Source organism: Hemitrygon akajei, chromosome 4 (genome assembly GCF_048418815.1).
Source record: "Hemitrygon akajei chromosome 4, sHemAka1.3, whole genome shotgun sequence".
Taxonomy (NCBI): Eukaryota; Metazoa; Chordata; class Chondrichthyes; order Myliobatiformes; family Dasyatidae; genus Hemitrygon; species Hemitrygon akajei.
Window position 1 is genome coordinate 6,376,096 of NC_133127.1, and position 18,489 is coordinate 6,394,584.

Genomic DNA, 18,489 nt, shown 5'->3' on the forward strand with positions numbered 1-18,489 from the left:
TTTGCATCAGTCTTCACTGAGGAAGACATCAGCAATATACCGGACATTCAAGGGTGTCAGGGAAGAGAAATATGCGCAGTCACAATTACGACAGAGAAAGTACTCAGGAAGCTGAATAGTTTAAGGGTAGATAAATCTCCTGGACCAGATGGAATGCATCCTCATGTTCTAACGGAAGTAGCAGTGGAGATTGCGGAGGCATTAGCAATGATCTTTCAAAAGTCGATAGATTCTGGCCTGGTTCCAGAGGACTGGAAGATTGCAAATGTCACTCTGCTATTTAAAAAGGGGGCAAGGAAGCAAAAAGGAAATTATAGACCTGTTAGTTTGACATCGGTGGTTGGGAAGTTGTTGGAGTCAATTGTCAAGGATGAGGTTACGGAGTACCTGGAGGCATATGACAAGATAGGCAGAACTCAGCATGGTTTCCTTAAAGGAAAATCCTGCCTGACAAACCTAGTGCAATTTTTTTGAGGAAATTACAAGTAGGCTAGACAAGGGAGATGCAGTGGATGTTGTGTATTTGGATTTTCAGAAGGCCTTTGACAAGGTGCTGCACATGAGGCTGATAACAAGATAAGAGCCCATGGAATTACGGGGAAGTTACATACGTGGATGTAGTGTTGGTTGATTGGCAGGAAACAGGGAGTGGGAATAAAGGGATCCCATTCTGGTTGGCTGCCGGTTACCGGTGGTGTTCCACAGGGGTCCGTTTTGGGGCTGCTTCTTTTTACATTGTATATCAACGATTTGGATTATGGAATAGATGGCTTTGTGGCTAAGTTTGCTGATGATAGAAAGATAGGTGGAGGGGCCGGTAGTGCTGAGGAAACAGAGAGTCTGCAGAGAGACTTGGATAGATTGGGGGAATGGGCAAAGAATTGGCAAATGAATTACAATGTTGGAAAGTGTATGGTCATGCACTTCGATAGAAGATATAAACAGGCAGACTATTATTTAAATGGGGAGAGAATTCAAAGTTCTGAGATGCAACGGGACTTGGGAGTCCTCGTGCAGGATACCCTTAAAGTTAACCTCCAGGTTGAGTCGGTGGTGAAGAAGGCGAATGCAATGTTGGCGTTCATTTCTAGAGGAATAGCGTATAGGAGCAGGGATGTGATGTTGAGGCTCTATAAGGCACTGGTAAGACCTCCCTTGGAATACTGTGTGCAGTTTTGGGCTCCTTATTTAAGAAAGGATGTGCTGACATTGGAGAGAGTTCAGAGAAGATTCACTAGAATGATTCCAGGAATGAGATGGTTAACATATGAGGAATGTTTGACCGCTCTTGGACTGTACTCCTTGGAGTTTAGAAGAATGAGGAGGGACCTCATAGAAACATTTCGAATGTTGAAAGGCATGGACAGAGTGGATGTGGCAAAGTTGTTTCCCATGGTGGGGGAGTCTAGTACGAGAGGACATGACTTGAGGATTGCAGGGCGCCCATTCAGAACAGAGATGCGAAGAAATTTTTTTAGCCAGAGGGTGGTGAATCTGTGGAATTTGTTGCCACAGGTGGCAGTGGAGGCCAAGTCATTGGGTGTATTTAAGGCAGAGATTGATCGGTATCTGAGTAGTCAGGGCATCAAAGTTTATGGTGAGAAGGCGGGGGAATGGGACTAAAGGGGAGATTGGATCAGCTCATAGTGTAATGGTGGAGCAGACTCGATGGGCTGAATGGCTGACTTTTACTCCCTTGTCTTATGGTCTTATGGTCTTCCATTCATCACACTGACAAATCCAAATTGAATTAAATCCAAGATCTAATTTAGTGAAGAATTTGACCTTTGCAGTAAATCAAAGGCTGAGTTCATTGATGGTAAGCAGTGATGATTTTTATTGGTAATCTTGCTAAGATTCCAATAATCGATACAGGATCACAAACAAGAGAAAATCTGCAAATGCTGGAAATCTGAGCAACACACACAAAATGCTGGAGGAACTCAGCTGGCCAGGCAGCATCTATGGAAAATGTACGGGCGACATTCTGGGCCGAGACCCTTGGGCAGGACTGGAGAAAAAAAGCTGAGGAGTAGATTTAAAATGTGGGGGAAGGAGAGAGAAACACGAGGTGATAGGTGAAACCTGGAGAGGGAGGGGCAGGGTAAAGAGCAGGGAAGTTGATCGGTGAAAGAGAAAGAAGGGGATAGAAGAAAGGAAAAGGGGTAAGGAGCAACAGAAGGAGGCGATGGGTGGGCAAGGAGATCAGGTGAGAGAGGGAAAGGGGAGGGGGTGGCTGGGGGCATTACCGGAAGTTTGAGAAATCAATGTTCATGCCATCAATACTACAAGTGTGGCCTGACTAGTGTCTTGTAAAGGCTCAGCATTCTCTCCTTTTATATTCTGTTCCTCTTGGGGAAAAAAAGCATTTGTCTTTTTTTACCACAGACTCAACCTGTAAATTAGCCTTCCGGGAGTCTTGCACAAGGACTCCTAAAACCCTCTGCAGCTTTGATGTTTGAACCTTCTCCCCATTTAGATAATAGTCTGCACTATTGTTCCTTTTACCAAAATGCATTATCATACATTTCCCAACACCATATTCCATCTGCCACTTTTTCCCCTTTCTTCCAATTTGTCTAAGTCCTGCTGCAATTGCATTGCTTCCTCAGCACTACCTACCTACCCCTCCACCTACCTTTGTATCGTTCACAAATTTTGCCTCAAAGCCATCAATGCCATTATCTAAATCATTGACAAGCAATATGAAAAGTAAGTGTTCCAATTCTGACCCCTGAGGAACGTCGGCAGACAACCAAAAAAGTTTATTTGCATTCACAGCCTCCTGCCTGTCAACTATGCCTCTATCCATGCCAGTATCTCTCCTGTAACACCATATCATGTGTGGCACCTTATCAATTGTCTTCTGAAAATCCTTGTAACAGATTTGTCAGGCAAGATTTCCCTTTACAGAAACCATGCTGACTTTGACTTATTTTATCAGTAGTCTCCAAGTAGCCTGAAACTTTATCCATAATAATAGACTCCAACACCTTCCCAACCACTGAGGTTAGACTAACTGGCCTATAATTTCCTTTCTTTTGCCTTCCTCCCTTCTGAAAGAATGGATTGACATTTGCAATTTTCCAGTCCTCCGGGACCATGCCAGATAGAAGTGATTCTTGAATGATCATGACCAACGTATTCGTTGTCTCTTCAGCAACCTCTCTCAGGACTCTGGGATGTAGTCCATCAAGTTCAGGTGACTTATCCACCTTAAGACATTTCAGTTTGCCAAGCACGTTTTCCTTTGTAATAGCAATGGCACTCACTCCTGCTCCCTGACACTCACAGATCTCTGGCACACTGAAGTCTGATGCAAAGTACCATTAAGTTCATCTGCCATTTCTTTGTCCCCCATTACTATCCTCACCAGCATCATTTTCCAGTGGTCCAATATCAACTCTCACTTCCCTTTTATTCCTTATATAACTGAAAAATCTTCTAGTATCCTGCTTTATATTATTAGCTAGTCTGCCCTCATTTCATCTTTTCCCTTCTTATAGCTTTTCAAATTGAATTTTGTTCGATTTTAAAAGCTTCCCAATCATCCAAGTTCTCACTCACTTTTACAACATTATATGCCCTTTCCTTGGCTTTTATGTAGTTCTTAGCTTCCTTTGTCAGCCACTGTTCAATACTCCTGCCATTAGAGAGCTTTGTCTGTGGGACATACTGTATCTATCCTACACCTTGTGAACTATTCCCAGAAACTTCAGGCACCTCTGCTCCGGTCTCATCCCCACCGGCATCCTCCTGCAATCCAGCTGGACAAGTTTCTCTCTCACGCCTCTGTAATTCCTTTTATCCCATTGCGATACCGATTGGTATGACTTGTGCATCTCCCTGTCAAATTGCAGTCTGAATTCAATCATATCATTAACACTGCCTCCTAAGGGTCCCTTTACACTGATCATCCGGATAGCCAGAGGCATTTTCCCAGGGCTGAAACGGCTAACACGAGGGGGCGTAGTTTTAAGGTGCTTGGAAACAGGTAACGAGGGGATGTCAGGGTAGGTTTTTCACACAGAGAGTGGTGGGAGTGTGGAATGCACTGTTGGCAGCGGTGGTGGAGGCGAATACAATAGGGTTTTTTAAGAGACTCTTAGATAGGTACATGGAGCTTAGAAAAATAGTGGGCTGTGCGCTAGGGCAACTCTAGGCAGTCTCTTGAATAGGTTACATGGTTGGCACAACATTGTGGGCTAAAGGGCCTGTTATGTGCTGTAAATGTCTGTTTTATTAAGCTCCCTCATCAGATCTGGGTTATTACACAACACCAGGATAACCTTTCCCCAAGTAGGCTCAAGCACAAGGTATTCTAAAATAAACATCTCATAGGCACTCAACAAATTCCCTCTCTTGCGATCCAACACCAACTTGATTTTCTCAATCCCCTTGCATATTGAAATCCCCCACCATAATTGTGTAATTACTCTTATCACATGTTTTTTCTAGCTCCCTTTGCAATATCAACCAACATCTTGGGTACTATTTGGAGGCCTATGTATGATTCCCATAAAGTTTTTTTAACCCTTGTAGTTTCTTCACTCCACCCACAAAGATTCAACATTCTCTGACCCTATGTTATCTCTTTCTAAAGATGTAATTCTATCTCTTACCAAAAGAGCCACACCACCATCTATGCCTTCCTGCTCGTCCTTTCAATACAAAGTATATCACTTGATGTTAAGCTCCCAACTGTGGCCTTCTTTCAGCCACGACTCAGTGATGCCCACAAAGTCACACCGACCAATCTCTAATTGTGCCATGAGTTTGTCCACCTTGTTCCAAATGCTATGCACATTTAAATACAACACCTTTAGTCCTGTATTCTATGCCCTTTTCAATTCTGCCTCTGTGGTACAATTTAGCTCTTTGCTCTGTCTGTATTTTTACCCAGACATTGGCCTGTCCTTCCTTACATTCATGTTACACCCATCATCTATTTGTAAACCTGCTGGCTCATCCTCAGTTCTGTCATACTGGTTCCCTTCCTGTGTTCTATGTTCTATGTTCTAATTGTGTGCCCCCTTTTGTGGAGTCTTGGACATCACGACCCCTTACAGTCGGCCTGTGCCCTGATCCTAGACTCATTAGCCAGCGGGAACATCCTCCCTGTATCCAGCAATGTTAAACTCTGTCCTCAGTTCAGTGAGATCACAACTCATTCTTCTAACCCCCAGTAAACAGAGGGATGACCAACTCAACTTCTCCTGATGTGACAGACTCACCAACACATGGAGCTGAAACACTGACCCTGTTTCTCTCTCCACAGATGCTGCCTGACCTGCTGAGTATTTCAATGATTCTCTGATTTCACTCCGGGAAAAAATCTGCAGAATCATCATTACAGTCACTCAAGAGAAAGTACATCGTTCACTTAATAAGAATAACAAGTTCCCAGTCTTCCTGGTGTGTTGTCACCAAGGCCAGGTGTAATTCTATGGCTGATTCCAGGTTCCCATGGTAATCTCCTACTGACTGTGCTCAGTACACACTGTGCCAGGACAATGAGAACTGACAGTGATCATCAGCCAGAGACACGGAACCAGTCAGAGGATCAGCCCTGTGCTTCTGGGACAGGAACTGTGTGTTCCAATAGAACATCAGGCATAGCAAATATCCTTGACTGGAAAATAGTCAAAAGTATAAATCATTGGAGACTAGCTTGGGAATCGAAGAAAGAGAACTGCAAGCCTATCCCCAAAACACCCCCTTTACCCAAACTCCCACACAACAAAGAGGACAGAGATTCCAGGAGAACACAGAGCGCATCAGAGACGATGATGAACATTTTACCAGCTGGAAATAATGAGTCTGAAAATCTCAGCCTCCCACAAATTGTAAAGGATCTGGGATTACAGGATCATTATCCTCACAGACTGTCTCTTCAGACTGTCCAGGAGGTGTCCCAGGATAAACTGGACGACAGCAAACCAACTCGAGCAGAAGATCTTCCTTGGCAATTTCTCCAAAGGATCCTCTCAGCCAATTCGCTGGCGAGGAATCTCGACTGGCCACCTGCTCTCTCCTCCAAAGGTGAAGGCAATAACCATGAAGACTTCAGTGATTTCTTTGAAGTTAAAGGACATGGGAATCATGGGATGAATCCTCTGGATATCATTGCTGCCATTTTCCTCTGTGCTGACCACTCTCTCCAGCAGGAACTGATGCTGAAGATGTCTCTGTGCCAGTTTGCATTACCCTTTCTGATGCCAGACACACACAGTCACCCCATGGACAAGGTGAGGGGACCCACAGAAGGGCCTGGTGCCACCCTTCTCCTCTGGGCCATGAGGCCCATTGTTAAACCATGGTGCCCACATTCTCCGACAGACAGCAGCCCCGTTGTGGAGGTGCCCATCATGACAGCAGCCATGCCAACGGTGTCCTTCCTCAGACTGGGAAGGTGCACAGTGTCCAAATCCCGAATCCTCAATCTCACCCTGAGTCAGGCACAGCTGCAGCAGAACATCTTCCTGCACTCCCAGATGGAATGTGGGAATGTACCCCGCAGGATATCCGATGGAATGGCTGAGATCAGCTGGTATCTCCCTTCTGGGAAGAGTAACACGGATATTTTCCCAGAGGCTGCTGCATTCATTAACCTCCGAGGCGATGCTGAAACTTTCCAGGGAAACGCTCGGTTTCTGGCAAAAGTATCTGCTGCTCTCTTTATTTTCATTGACATTATCGGTGAGAAGGAACGAGAATTCCTCACCTCTCTCACACAGTCACCAGCAAAACTCTTTCTCATAGTCAACACCCACATCAATCAGCAACACATAACCCCTGAGCAGGTGAAGAAACAGTTCAAAGATGTAAAGTTAGAACCTCAACAATGCATTCTTCGGGCAAATGTAAATGAGGCTAAACTTGTGGAAAAACTCCGTTCTCAGATCAAACAAGTAATTCTAATGAGGGACAGGGACCAGACCTTGCTGAGCCTGGAGAAAATGGCTGACATTGCGATGGAAAGTGGGATTGAGGTCGATGAATGTCAACCTGAAATACAACCAGCCAAGGAACGTACCTCAGAAATGCAGAGAAAAACTGACGCTGAAGAATTCCCAGTATCAGAGGAACGATGTCATCAGAATTCATTCAACACCTCAGAGGGAACTGAGGGTGTCTCAGAAGGAATAAACAGTGGTTTACCAGATGGAAATAACCATTCCCTAAATGATACTCCATGTCAAATTGTAAAGGATTTGGGATTACAGGATCATTATCCTCACAAACTGTCTCTTCAGGCTGTTCGGGAGGTATCCCATGATAAACTGGAGGACAGCAAACCAACTCGAGCAGAAGATCTTCCCTGGCGATTTCTCCAAAGGATCCTCGCAGCCAATTCCCTGGCGAGGAATCCTGACTGGCCACCTGTTCAGTTCCAGCAATGTGAGGACATTGATGATGAAGAATTCAGCCAGTGGTTTCAGGTAAAAGAACCAGGGGTTTCTGGGATGAATCCTCTGGACATCATTGCTGCCATTTTCCTCTGTGCTGACCACTTTCTCCAGCAGGAACTGATGCTGAAGATGTCTCTGTGCCAGTTTGCATTACCCTTTCTGATGCCAGACACACACAGTCACCCCATGGACAAGGTGAGGGGACCCACAGAAGGGCCTGGTGCCACCCTTCTCCTCTGGGCCATGAGGCCCATTGTTAAAACATGGTGCCCACATTCTCCTACAGACAGCAGCCCCGTTGTGGAGGTGCCCATCGTGACAGCAGCCATGCCAACGGTGTCCTTCCTCAGACTGGGAAGGTGCACAGTGTCCAAATCCCGAATCCTCAATCTCACCCTGAGTCAAGCACAGCTGCAGCAGAACATCTTCCTGCACTCCGAGATGGAATGTGGGAATGTGCCCCGCAGGATATCTGATGGAATGGCTGAGATCAGCTGGTATCTCCCTTCTGGGAAGAGTAACACGGATATTTTCCCAGAGGCTGCTGCATTCATTAACCTCCGAGGGGATGCTGAAACTTTCCAGGGAAACGCTCAGTTTCTGGCAAAAGTATCTGCTGCTCTCTTTATTTTCATTGACATTATCGGTGAGAAGGAACGAGAATTCCTCACGTCTCTCCCACAGTCACCAGCAAAACTCTTTCTCATAGTCAACACCCACATCAATCAGCAACACATAACCCCTGAGCAGGTGAAGAAATTGTTGAAGGATCTAAAGTTAGAACGTCAACAATTGATTGTTCGAACAAATGTAAATGAAGCTAACCTTGCAGAGATAGTTTGTTCTCAGATCAAACAAGTAATTCTAATGAGGGACAGGGACCAGACCTTGCTGAGCCTGGAGAAAATGGCTGACATTGCGATGGAAAGTGGGATTGAGGTCGATGAACATCAACCTGAAATACAACGAGCCAAGGAACTGACCAAAATACTGGACAGACTTGACTCAGGAGACATTACTGGGTATAAAAGGAGACTGTTGCCCTTTCATGGAGAGCCCTGGCAAGGGTTGTCTAAAGTTGAAAAAGAGAAATCTCGGATGAAACTCCGTGGGGACAGAACCACAGAAGTGTATAACCACGAACTAGACCAAGAGAAGAACAGAATCCGGGAAGCTCAGCTCAGACAGAGTCTGTCGGAAGAGATGCGGCTGTTCATTGAACACCTCACCCGTCATGGTGGGGTTGACAGAGCCATTTCCCTACAGTGGCTGAAGCTGGAACTGGACAGTAAATCACGGGAAGTTATGGCAGGATTGCGTAGAATTTATAAAGAACTGTGCAAAGACTCAAAGCAGAAGGTGAAGGAACTGAAGGAGTTGGATCAGAAGATGTCAGATAGTTCCCTGGGACTCGAGCATTTCATGAGGGAGCTTGGCCAGGTTTATGAACTTTCAGTGACTCGAGACAATGTCACCCGAAGGACACAGATCCACCCAGAGGTGTCGCAGTTCCCAGGTGTTGCTGCTGAACTGTTGCTGGAAGGGTTCCCACTGGAACTCATCGATGGAGACGTTTCCAACGTTCCCATTCCATGGATCACTGCCGTACTCTCAGAAGTGGCCAACAAAGTGGGAAGAGCTTGCCGAGTGTTTGTGCTGACGGTGATCGGAGTTCAGAGCACGGGCAAGTCCACACTCCTCAACACAATGTTCTGTTTGCGGTTTGCTGTGAGCAGCGGCCGATGTACTCGAGGGGCCTACATGCAGTTGATCAAAGTCACAGGGAGCCTGGCCGAGGAGCTGGGCTGTGAGTTCATCCTGGTCATTGACACAGAGGGGCTGAGAGCCCCAGAACTCGCAACACTGACAGACAGCTACGAGCACGACAATGAGCTGGCAACGTTCGTGGTTGGATTAAGCAACTTAACGTTGGTAAACATCGGGATGGAAAATCTGTCAGAGATGAAAGATATTTTACAGATTGTTGTCCATTCCTTAATCCGCATGAGGGAGACAGGGAAAGGGCCAAAGTGCATATTTGTCTACCAGAACGTCGGCGATGTGAGTGCGCACGATCAGAATCTGAGAGGCCGTCAGAAACTCCTGGAGCAGCTGGATAAGATGACAGAGGCTGCAGCAAAGCTGGAGAAGGTAGACCGAGTAACGTTCCGGGATGTGATGGACTATGATGCTGACAAGGACAACCTGTACATCCCTGGTCTGTGGCATGGTACACCCCCAATGGCTGCAGTCAACACCGGCTACAGTGAACACGTCTCCCAACTGAAGAAGAACCTAATTCAGTGTCTAATCCAACAGAGCCAATGCCAAGGAGCTTTCACTATCCCGGACTTTATCAAATGGATGGCTGGGCTTTGGGAACAGGTGAAACACGAAAATTTCATTTTCAGCTTCCAGAACAGCCTGTTCGCAGAGGCTTACAACCACCTCTCCATGAAGTACAAGGACTGGGAGTGGGAACTCCGCAAATTCACTCACTCCTGGGGAACTGAGGCTGAAAACAGAATCAGCAATGCCAGGGGAGATCTCACCGAACTGCTCTGTAATCTGGAGAGGGAGATGAGGACAGAGATGAACAAAAGGGAGGGTGACACTCTGGATAAACTACAAGCTCTGTATGAAAGTGGGGCTGATAACGTGCATCTAATGGAGAAATACAGAGAGGAATTTAAGCTCAGCATCTCCAGTTTATGCAGCCGACTTCAGCACAATTCAATGCAGAGATGTAGAGATGCCGTGAGTAGACGGGTGGGACTGCAGGGAGTGGATGATATTTGTAATAACTTTCAGAATAATATTGGAGAACAGGTGAAGAAACTTTTACGGAAGTGTAAAACAGCAAATCGGGTGTTGGGTGACCAGGAATTGCAAAATGAATTTGAAACGATGTGGGAAGATACACTCTCTCAGCTGGAGTATCAGCCCTGCAGAGAAAGAAACATTGACCTGGAGATTGAAAATCTTCTCAGAGAGGCAATAAGAGCTCAAGGGAGAGTGATTAATGAAAGGCTAAAAGGTAAAAATCTCTGTGAACTGGGGACCCAGTACTTTCAGATTGAAGTGAAACACATCAACGTGTCATATTGGAGATGGGGTCCAAGTAAACTCATTCCATCCAGATTGAATTCAGATCTCAATCAAGCAGCAATTATTACACATCTCATCGAGGGTGAATGCAGACATTGGATCACTGACATCACAAAAATGGACATGGATTATGACAATAAATATTGCATTGAACTTTTGAACATGATAGAGGAAAAAGTTGACAATATTTCACATCAACACTTTTCAATGTCTGAGGTTTTCAAGGCCGTGTTTAAACTTCACCTGTGTGGTTACGCTGTACCAAGATTCCAGGAGATGCACAGGAGGTTCATCCACAAACACGACCCACGGAGAAGACTGGAAAACATGAAAGATCAATACTTTGATCTCTTCAAAGATATTTACACAGAGCAGGATGAGAACCAGAGACAAGCAGAACGATTTGCACGATCTTGTTTCTTGCCAGCTCTCCGAGACGCCACCCTCAAGACTCTCAGCGTGAACATCGTGGATGATATGAAAAAACATGACCCTGAGCGACAGTACAGTCTCTGCAACAACTTCACTGTGACCCTCCTGGTCCACCTGAAACAAACACCTCAATTTGATGAATATCTCCGGTACATCAGAGACTTTGAGAATTTCGCCAAAGACTGGCTCCATCAGCAAGTTATTAAACACTGCGAGACAGAACGCGATGGAGAGAGCACATTTACCCGTCTGGCTAAAGAAATCATCACAGGGATCACTGGGCAAGCTAAGGACATTGTTCAGGATGCAGTGAAGCAGAACTTTGCTGGAAATGCTCAGAGCTTCCTAAACATGTTTGTTGAAAAGTTAAAGACAAGAATCTCGATGCCCAAAGATGAGATGAAGCTCGTTCTGTTTCAGAGTGGCAGTGATGGCAAGAAATGTGCAGAAGCCATTCTGCCATGTATTGAAGAGGTGGAGCAGAAACTTCTCAGTGAGGTAAAAGGCTGGGATGTCAAAGCAAAGATTGAAGAATTATCCATTAAACCCAGGGAGGAGTTGTTCAAAGGGTTATTCAATTGTACAAAGAAATGTCCTTTCTGTGGGGTTTTCTGTGACTCAGAGACCCCGGTACACTCACAACACTCCTGTAAACAGCACAGACCTAAAGGGCTCAACACATATCATTGGATAGACAGTGAATGTCTTGTAATGGATATCTGCACAGCTTCAGTCGCAAGTGAAAGATCATTCAAAAATAAAGACACAAATTGGGAATTGCATCCCTACAAGGATTATCAAACAGTCAATGATTACTACAAATCCTGGATTATCCAACGGGAAATTTCCGCACAGGCAGCATCCTATTGGAAGAAGGTTTTCTACACCTTCAATCAGCGGTTTGCTGATGAATACGGAGCAAAGCCTGCAGAGATCGATGGAAGCTGGAACATTGACTGGGAGGTGGTGAGGGAAGAAATGAACAAGACGTATAATACAACCATTCAGTCTTGGTAATGTCCCTTTAAATGGCGTTACTCAGTGAGAGACAGACAAAGGGAAACTGTCTGTCTCAGAAGGGTTGGATAGAGTAAATCACAGAGTATTCAAATTCAAATCCAATCACAAATCATTAAAAAAATTAGCAGAGCAGAAGGAATGTTTCATTCCTACATTCATGGTCCTGCCCTCATTGTCAATAAAGTCCTCACCTATTCACCTCAAGTCCTTGCAACATCTCTTTCAAGCTTATTAATATCTTTCCTGTGTGTAGATGACCAGAACTGCACATAATACTCCAAACTAGGCCTCTCCACAGTATTGTCCAGCTTCCAAATCTAAACTCCTGTACTCAGTGCCGTGATTTATGAAGGACAATGCACCAAACACTCTCTTTATGACCCTATCTACCTGTGATGCCACTTTCAATGATGGCTCTCTATTTCCCACCCTTATCCCAATATCCCTGATCCCTCTCATTCCCAGAAATCTGCTGATCTTGTTTTTGAGCCCAGCCAATCCCTGAGCCTCTCTCTACAGCTCCAGGGTGGAGAATCATTTTCCTTCATCTCTACTCACTTTCCCATTTCAGTATACTTGGAAATGTTACTTTTGGTCTCCTCAGGGAAATAACTGACTGTGAATAACTGGGGCCCAAGCACTGATCCCTGTCTGAGACACCCCACGGATCACAGACCAGTCATGTGAGAAGGACCCATTCCTTCCTACCATTTCCTTTCTCTACATTAACCAATGTTCAGTCCATGCTGGAAATCTCTCCCAGTTCCAAGTGCTCTCGTCTTCTCTCCCCAACTCCATGTGCTCTAAACTTGTTCACCAACCTCCAGTGAGAGACCTCATCAATAACATTCCGAAAATCCAAATAAATCACATCTACTGGTTCCCCCTGAACGACTTCACTCAATACTTCCCCAAAGACCTCTGAAAGACCAGTCAAATGTGACTTCCATTTCATTAATCCAGGCTGACTTGACTCACTCATAATATTTTCCAATGACCTTGATATCACATCCTTCATTGTAGATTCCCCCATTTCTCCGAATGCCAGTGACAGGCTAACAGTTTGGTAGCTCACTGTTTTCTCTCTCCCTCCACTCTGGAGGAGTTCAGAGAGTCTGTGGTCTGCTGACCTGACCCACTGAGTTCCAGCAGCTCGTTTTTCATCCCAGATTCCAGTCCCTGCAGACCCGTGTGTTTCCAGCAGACATCACTGAGCAGCTTCAGCAGGCAGCTCATTCCCTTCAGCACATTGAATAAAGCACTCTGCTCACACACTGTTTCTCCTCCCTCAGATGCTGCCTGACCTGCTGAGCATTTCCAGATTTCCAGCCTCTGCAGTTCTTTCATTGTCACTGACTCTGTCTGACCGTGTGAGATTTTCTAAACACCTTGTCATCGTTCCTTCAGTGTGTGTTCAGCATTTTCCCAGTGACAGACATCAAGACACTGAGTTTCCTGCTTTCTACCTCCGTCCTTTCTGAAATGGGATCCTTACATTTGTAGTTTTCCAAACAGCTGGGCCCATTCCAGAATCTGGGAAATCCTGGAACATCCCAACAAACTGCAACTCCAGCATTGGAACATGGAACAGTATATCGCAGTGCAGCCCTTTTCCCTGTGAGATTGTGCCAACAATTTAAACAACTCCAAGATCAATCTACCCCCTCCCTCCCACATAACCCTCCATTGTCCTATCACCCATGTACCTCTCTAAGAGTCTATTAAATGCCCCCAATGTATCTGCCTCTACCACCACCCCAGGAGTGCATTTCACACACTCACCACTCTTTCTGTAAAGAAAACCACTCTCTGTGTAAAAATAACTTACCTCTGACATCTCCCTTCTGTTTCCTCCCAACACTTTAGATTTATGCCCTTTCGTATTACCCATTTCAACCCCGAGTGAAGGTCTCTAGTACTTATCTTGTACACATTTATCAAATCACCTCTCATCCTCATTGTCTCCAAAGAGAAAAGCCCTCGCTCACTCAAACCTGTCCTCATAAAACATGCTCTCTAATCCAGACAACATCCTGATTAGTCTCCTCAGTACCGTCTCTAAATCTTCCACATCTTTCCTATAATGAGATACCAGAATGGAACATAATATTCTGAGTGTGGTCAAACCAGGGTTTACTGAGCTGCAACATGATCTTGTGGCTATTCAACTCAATACCCTGACAAATAAAAGCTGACACACCATACAGCTTCTTAAGGACACAGTTAACTCACAGAAACTTTGGATATGGACACCAAGATTCCTCTGTTCCTTGACACTGCTCTGAATCCTGCCATTAACTCTGTATTCTGCCTTGAATTTTGAACTTCCAAAACAAATCACTTGACACTTTTCTGGATTGAAGTCCATCTGCCTCTTCTCAGCCCTGCTCTGCACCCTGTCAATGTCCCGTTGTAACCTACAGCAACCTCCTGCACTATCCATACCTCCACCAATCTTCATGTCATCTGCAAAATTACTAACCCAGCTATCCACTTCCTCATCCAAGTCCTTTATAAAAATGACCAAGAGTAGGGCTCCCACAACACCACTGGTTACGGATCTCCAGGCAGTATTCCCTTCTGTGGGCAAGCCAATTCGGAATTCAAGCGGCCATGTTTCAGATCCCATAACTCCAGGATCTGTGAATGAGACTACATGGGGAGAGGGAGGGGAACAGGGAGAAGCAGGAGGGAGGTGGAACAGGGAGTAGGGACAGTGGAGGGTGGAGTGTGGAGAGGAAGGGGAGAGGGTGAAGGGTAGAGCTTGGAGGGGATAGGAGGCGTGTGTGATCTCTGTCGAGGTCATGGCTCAGATTTAAATGATTTTGCTTTGCTTCTTGGGTTCTTTTTTTAGCGTTTGTTCATTGGGCGGACAGACGGGGAATTGGGGGTTATGGTTTAGGGACACGGAGCAGAGCTGGTGTTCAGAGTTCAGAGTCCATTTCAGAGGACTCCACAGACCAAGGTCAGTTTGGCAGGCAGTGAGGATGGAGGTTAGCAATCCCAGTCAGTGAGTCTTGGGTTGTAGTCCATCATGGCAGGAGGAGACCCAAAGGTCAAATCCTGTGATAAGTGGGGTCAATACCCAGAGGATGGAAAGACCAGGGGGCATGGCCCAAGGTTGAAGTTCAGATGTGGACAAGACTGTAGAGTGATGTCTAAAAATCAAACAGCAAAGTTGGTGAGTCTGGAGATCAAGGCCTGGAGGCAGAATCCCCAGGGTTGCCCTGTCTGGAGATCGAGGGACAATGTCTGTGAGTCCATGCCAGGGACTGAGGCTGGAGGACCAATATCTGTAAGTCAGAGTCTGGGGCCAAGGAAAAGCTGCCTGTGTGTGTGAAGGGGAGGGGTCGGAGTGTGGAAAAGGGGCTTGTTTTGCTGTTATTGTTGTTGCTGCCGGTTGTATTTTCCTGCTGAACATTGGGTTTGCTATCTTGGCACCGGAAAGTCTGGTGACATTTGTGAGCTGCCTCCAGCACATCCTTCGGTGTGTTGGTTGTGAATGCAAACACACATTTCACCGTATGTTTCAATGTAGATCTGATAAATAAATCTGAATGTCTGAGAGCTTTGGGAAGAAACGTATAAAACGGTGCCGGACAAGATCACTGACAGCACTGACTCAGGAGAGCAACCAGTGAAGAAGACCCTGAGTCAGGGACTCGGAGAAGAACTCACGGTGAACCCTGGCCAGGTTCATCTGGGGTGGGGAACACCTGAACAGGGGCGGGGGGTTTTGGAAGTTGTGAGAGTAAACTAAAGAGAAGTGTAACTAAATAGTTAATGTTTGAACTGTGTAATTACTCCTTGAACAAATCCTGATCAATAAAGACAACAGTTATTGGGCAGTCATCGTCTGGTATGTTCTATCATGTGATGTGTTTAACTGGGAATAGGGTTCACCAGTGAAGTTCACTTTGTGATCAGAAAGCCGTGGAACTGTCGAGCTAAATGTGAGTCAAAATACAACAGTTCAATCCGAGAGGACGTGCATTCAGGTGGGGTGGGGGTGGAGTTTAAAGGAGATGTGCATGTCTTTTTATACAGAGAGGGGTCAGTGCCTAGAAGAGGCACAGTCGTTGTGGGCTGAATAGCCAGGTTCTCTCCTGTACTGTTCCATCACAAACAAGAGGAAATCTGCAGATGCTGGACATCCAAGTGACACACACAAAATGCTGGTGGATCTCAGCAGGCCTGGTAGCATCTATGGTGAAGAGTACAGTTGGCATTTCAGGCCGAGACCCTTCCACAGAACTAGAGACAAGATTCTGAGGAGTAGATTTAAAATGTGGTGAGGGGGGGAGAGGAAAACACAAGGTGATGGTGAAACCTGAATGGGAGGGAGGAAGTAAAGAGCTGGGAATTTGATTGGTGAAAGAGATACAGGGCTGGAGAAGGCAGAGTCTGATAGGAGAGGGCAGGAGGCCATGGAAGAATGAAAAGGGAAGGAGGAGTCCCCGAGGAGGCGATGGGCAGGCAAGGAGATAAGGTGAGTGAGGGAAAAGGGGAGGGGGAATGGTGATGAGAGGGGTAGGGGGCCATTACCAGAAGTTTGAGAATTTGATATTCATGACATTAGCTAGGAGGCTACCCAGACAGAATATCAGGTGTTGTTCCTCCAACCTGAGTGTGGCCTCATTGCAATAGTAGAGACCATGGATGGACATATCGGAATGGGAATGGGAAGTGGAAGTAAAATGGGTGGCCACTGGGAGATCCTGCTTTTTCTGGTGGATAGAGCATAGGTGCTCAGTGAAGCAGTCTCCCAATCTATATCGGGTCTTACCGATATACAGGAGACCGCACTGGGAGCACAAGATACAGTATATGACCCCAACAGACTCACGAGTGAAGTGACACCTCACCTGGAAGGACTGTTTAGGGGCCAGAACGGTAGTGAGTGTGGAGGCGTAGGGGCAGTTGTAGCACTTGTACCACTCGAATGGACAAGGGAGTCACGTAAGGAGTGATCCCTAGGGAAAGCAGAAAGTGGGGGGAGGGAAAGATGTGCTTGGTGGTGGGATCCCGCTGGAGATGGTGGAAGTTCTGGAGAATTATGTGCTGGACACGGAGGCTGGTGGGGTAGCAGGTTAGGATAAGAGGAACGCTATCCCTTGTAGGGTGGTGACGGGATGGGGTGAGAGCAGACCAGCGTGAAATAGAAGAGATGTGGTTGATGGTGGAGGAAGTGAAGCCCCTTTCTTTGAAAAAGGAGGACATCATTCTTAAATGAAAAGTCTCATCCTGAGAGCAGATACGGTGGAGAATTGAGAGTAGGGGATGGCATGTTGACAGGTAACGGGGTGGAACGAGGTATAGTCTAGGTAGTTGTGAGAGTCATTGGGTTTATAATAGACATCAGTAGATAAGCTGTCTCCAGAGACAGATCCAGTGAGATCGAGAAAGGGAAGGGAGGTGTCAGAAATGTACCAGGTAAATTTGAGGGCAGGGTGGAAGTTGGAGGCAAAGTGAATAAAGTCAACAAGCTCAGCATGTGTGCAGGAAGCAGCACCAATGCAGTTGTTGATGTAGCGAAGGAAAAGTGCAGGTCAGTCACCAGCATAGGCTTGGGACATAGACTGTTCCACGTAGCGGACAAACAGGCAGGAATAGCTGGGACCCATGCGTGTGCCTATGGGTACACCTTTTGTTTGATGGAAGTGCGAGGCGCTAAAGGAGAAATGATTAAAAGTGAGGACAAGTCTCGCCAGATGGAGGAGAGTGGTGGTGGAGGGGATCTGTTTGGATCAGGTGTCCAGAAAAAAATGAAGAGCTTTAAGGCCTTCCTGGTAGGGGATGGAGGTGTTGAGGGACTGGACATCCATAGTAAAAATAAGGTGATGGGGACCAGGGAACTTGAAATCATTGAAAAGGTCCAGAGTGTGTGAAGTGTCACGGATGTAGGTATGAAGAGACTGAACGAAGGACTGTACTGTTCTACGTTCTGTTCACACTAATGTCCTGGTGTAGGTCAGGACCAAGTGTTGGTGAAGTTCAGTGAAAGAGGAGGAAAGAAGAGGTGGAATTATTATCCATCTCAACCCCATTCTCATACCTTCTCCCATAACCTCAGTTACACTACGGCAACAATGAATATAAAACTGAGACAGTTTTTTTTACAAACAAATAAACATTTATTTAAACTCTGCTCAATAAAAATTAAAAGTAAACAAATGCCTAACTTAACCAGAAGTTAACTCGAACAGTTCTTAAAGCGATAAGTGCGAACATGGTCCTTAAAATCATAAATGCAAAAGTCCAAATGATTTATACAGTCAATTAGAAGAGACTTTCCTGAAGTAACAAATTCCTTGATGACTTGACGTTACTGCTGATCCTAGCCGAAATATGCCTTGCCCAAAGGATTCACGATGAAGGAAATAAAAACGGCTTGCAGGAACTGACCTTTTCCTTGACGAATAACGCTGTGCCCGACCCTTTCTGCTCTTACAGCAGGGGCTATCTCAGATGCAGGTTACTATCTCTGGAACGAAGATCCAATAATGTTGATCCTGTT

At 45.8% G+C, this 18,489-nt stretch overlaps 2 protein-coding genes across 2 annotated transcripts in view; both read left to right on the top strand.

The window, feature by feature from the left end:
- Positions 1-18,489, top strand: part of LOC140726087 (up-regulator of cell proliferation-like) — a 620,561-nt gene that overhangs the window by 533,702 nt on the left and 68,370 nt on the right. The window lies entirely within an intron of this gene.
- Positions 5,505-14,604, top strand: LOC140726085 (interferon-induced very large GTPase 1-like). Its single transcript, XM_073042025.1, has one exon. It carries the CDS (start codon positions 5,514-5,516, stop codon positions 11,967-11,969), a length of 6,456 nt encoding a protein of 2,151 aa, XP_072898126.1. The 5' UTR covers positions 5,505-5,513; the 3' UTR covers positions 11,970-14,604.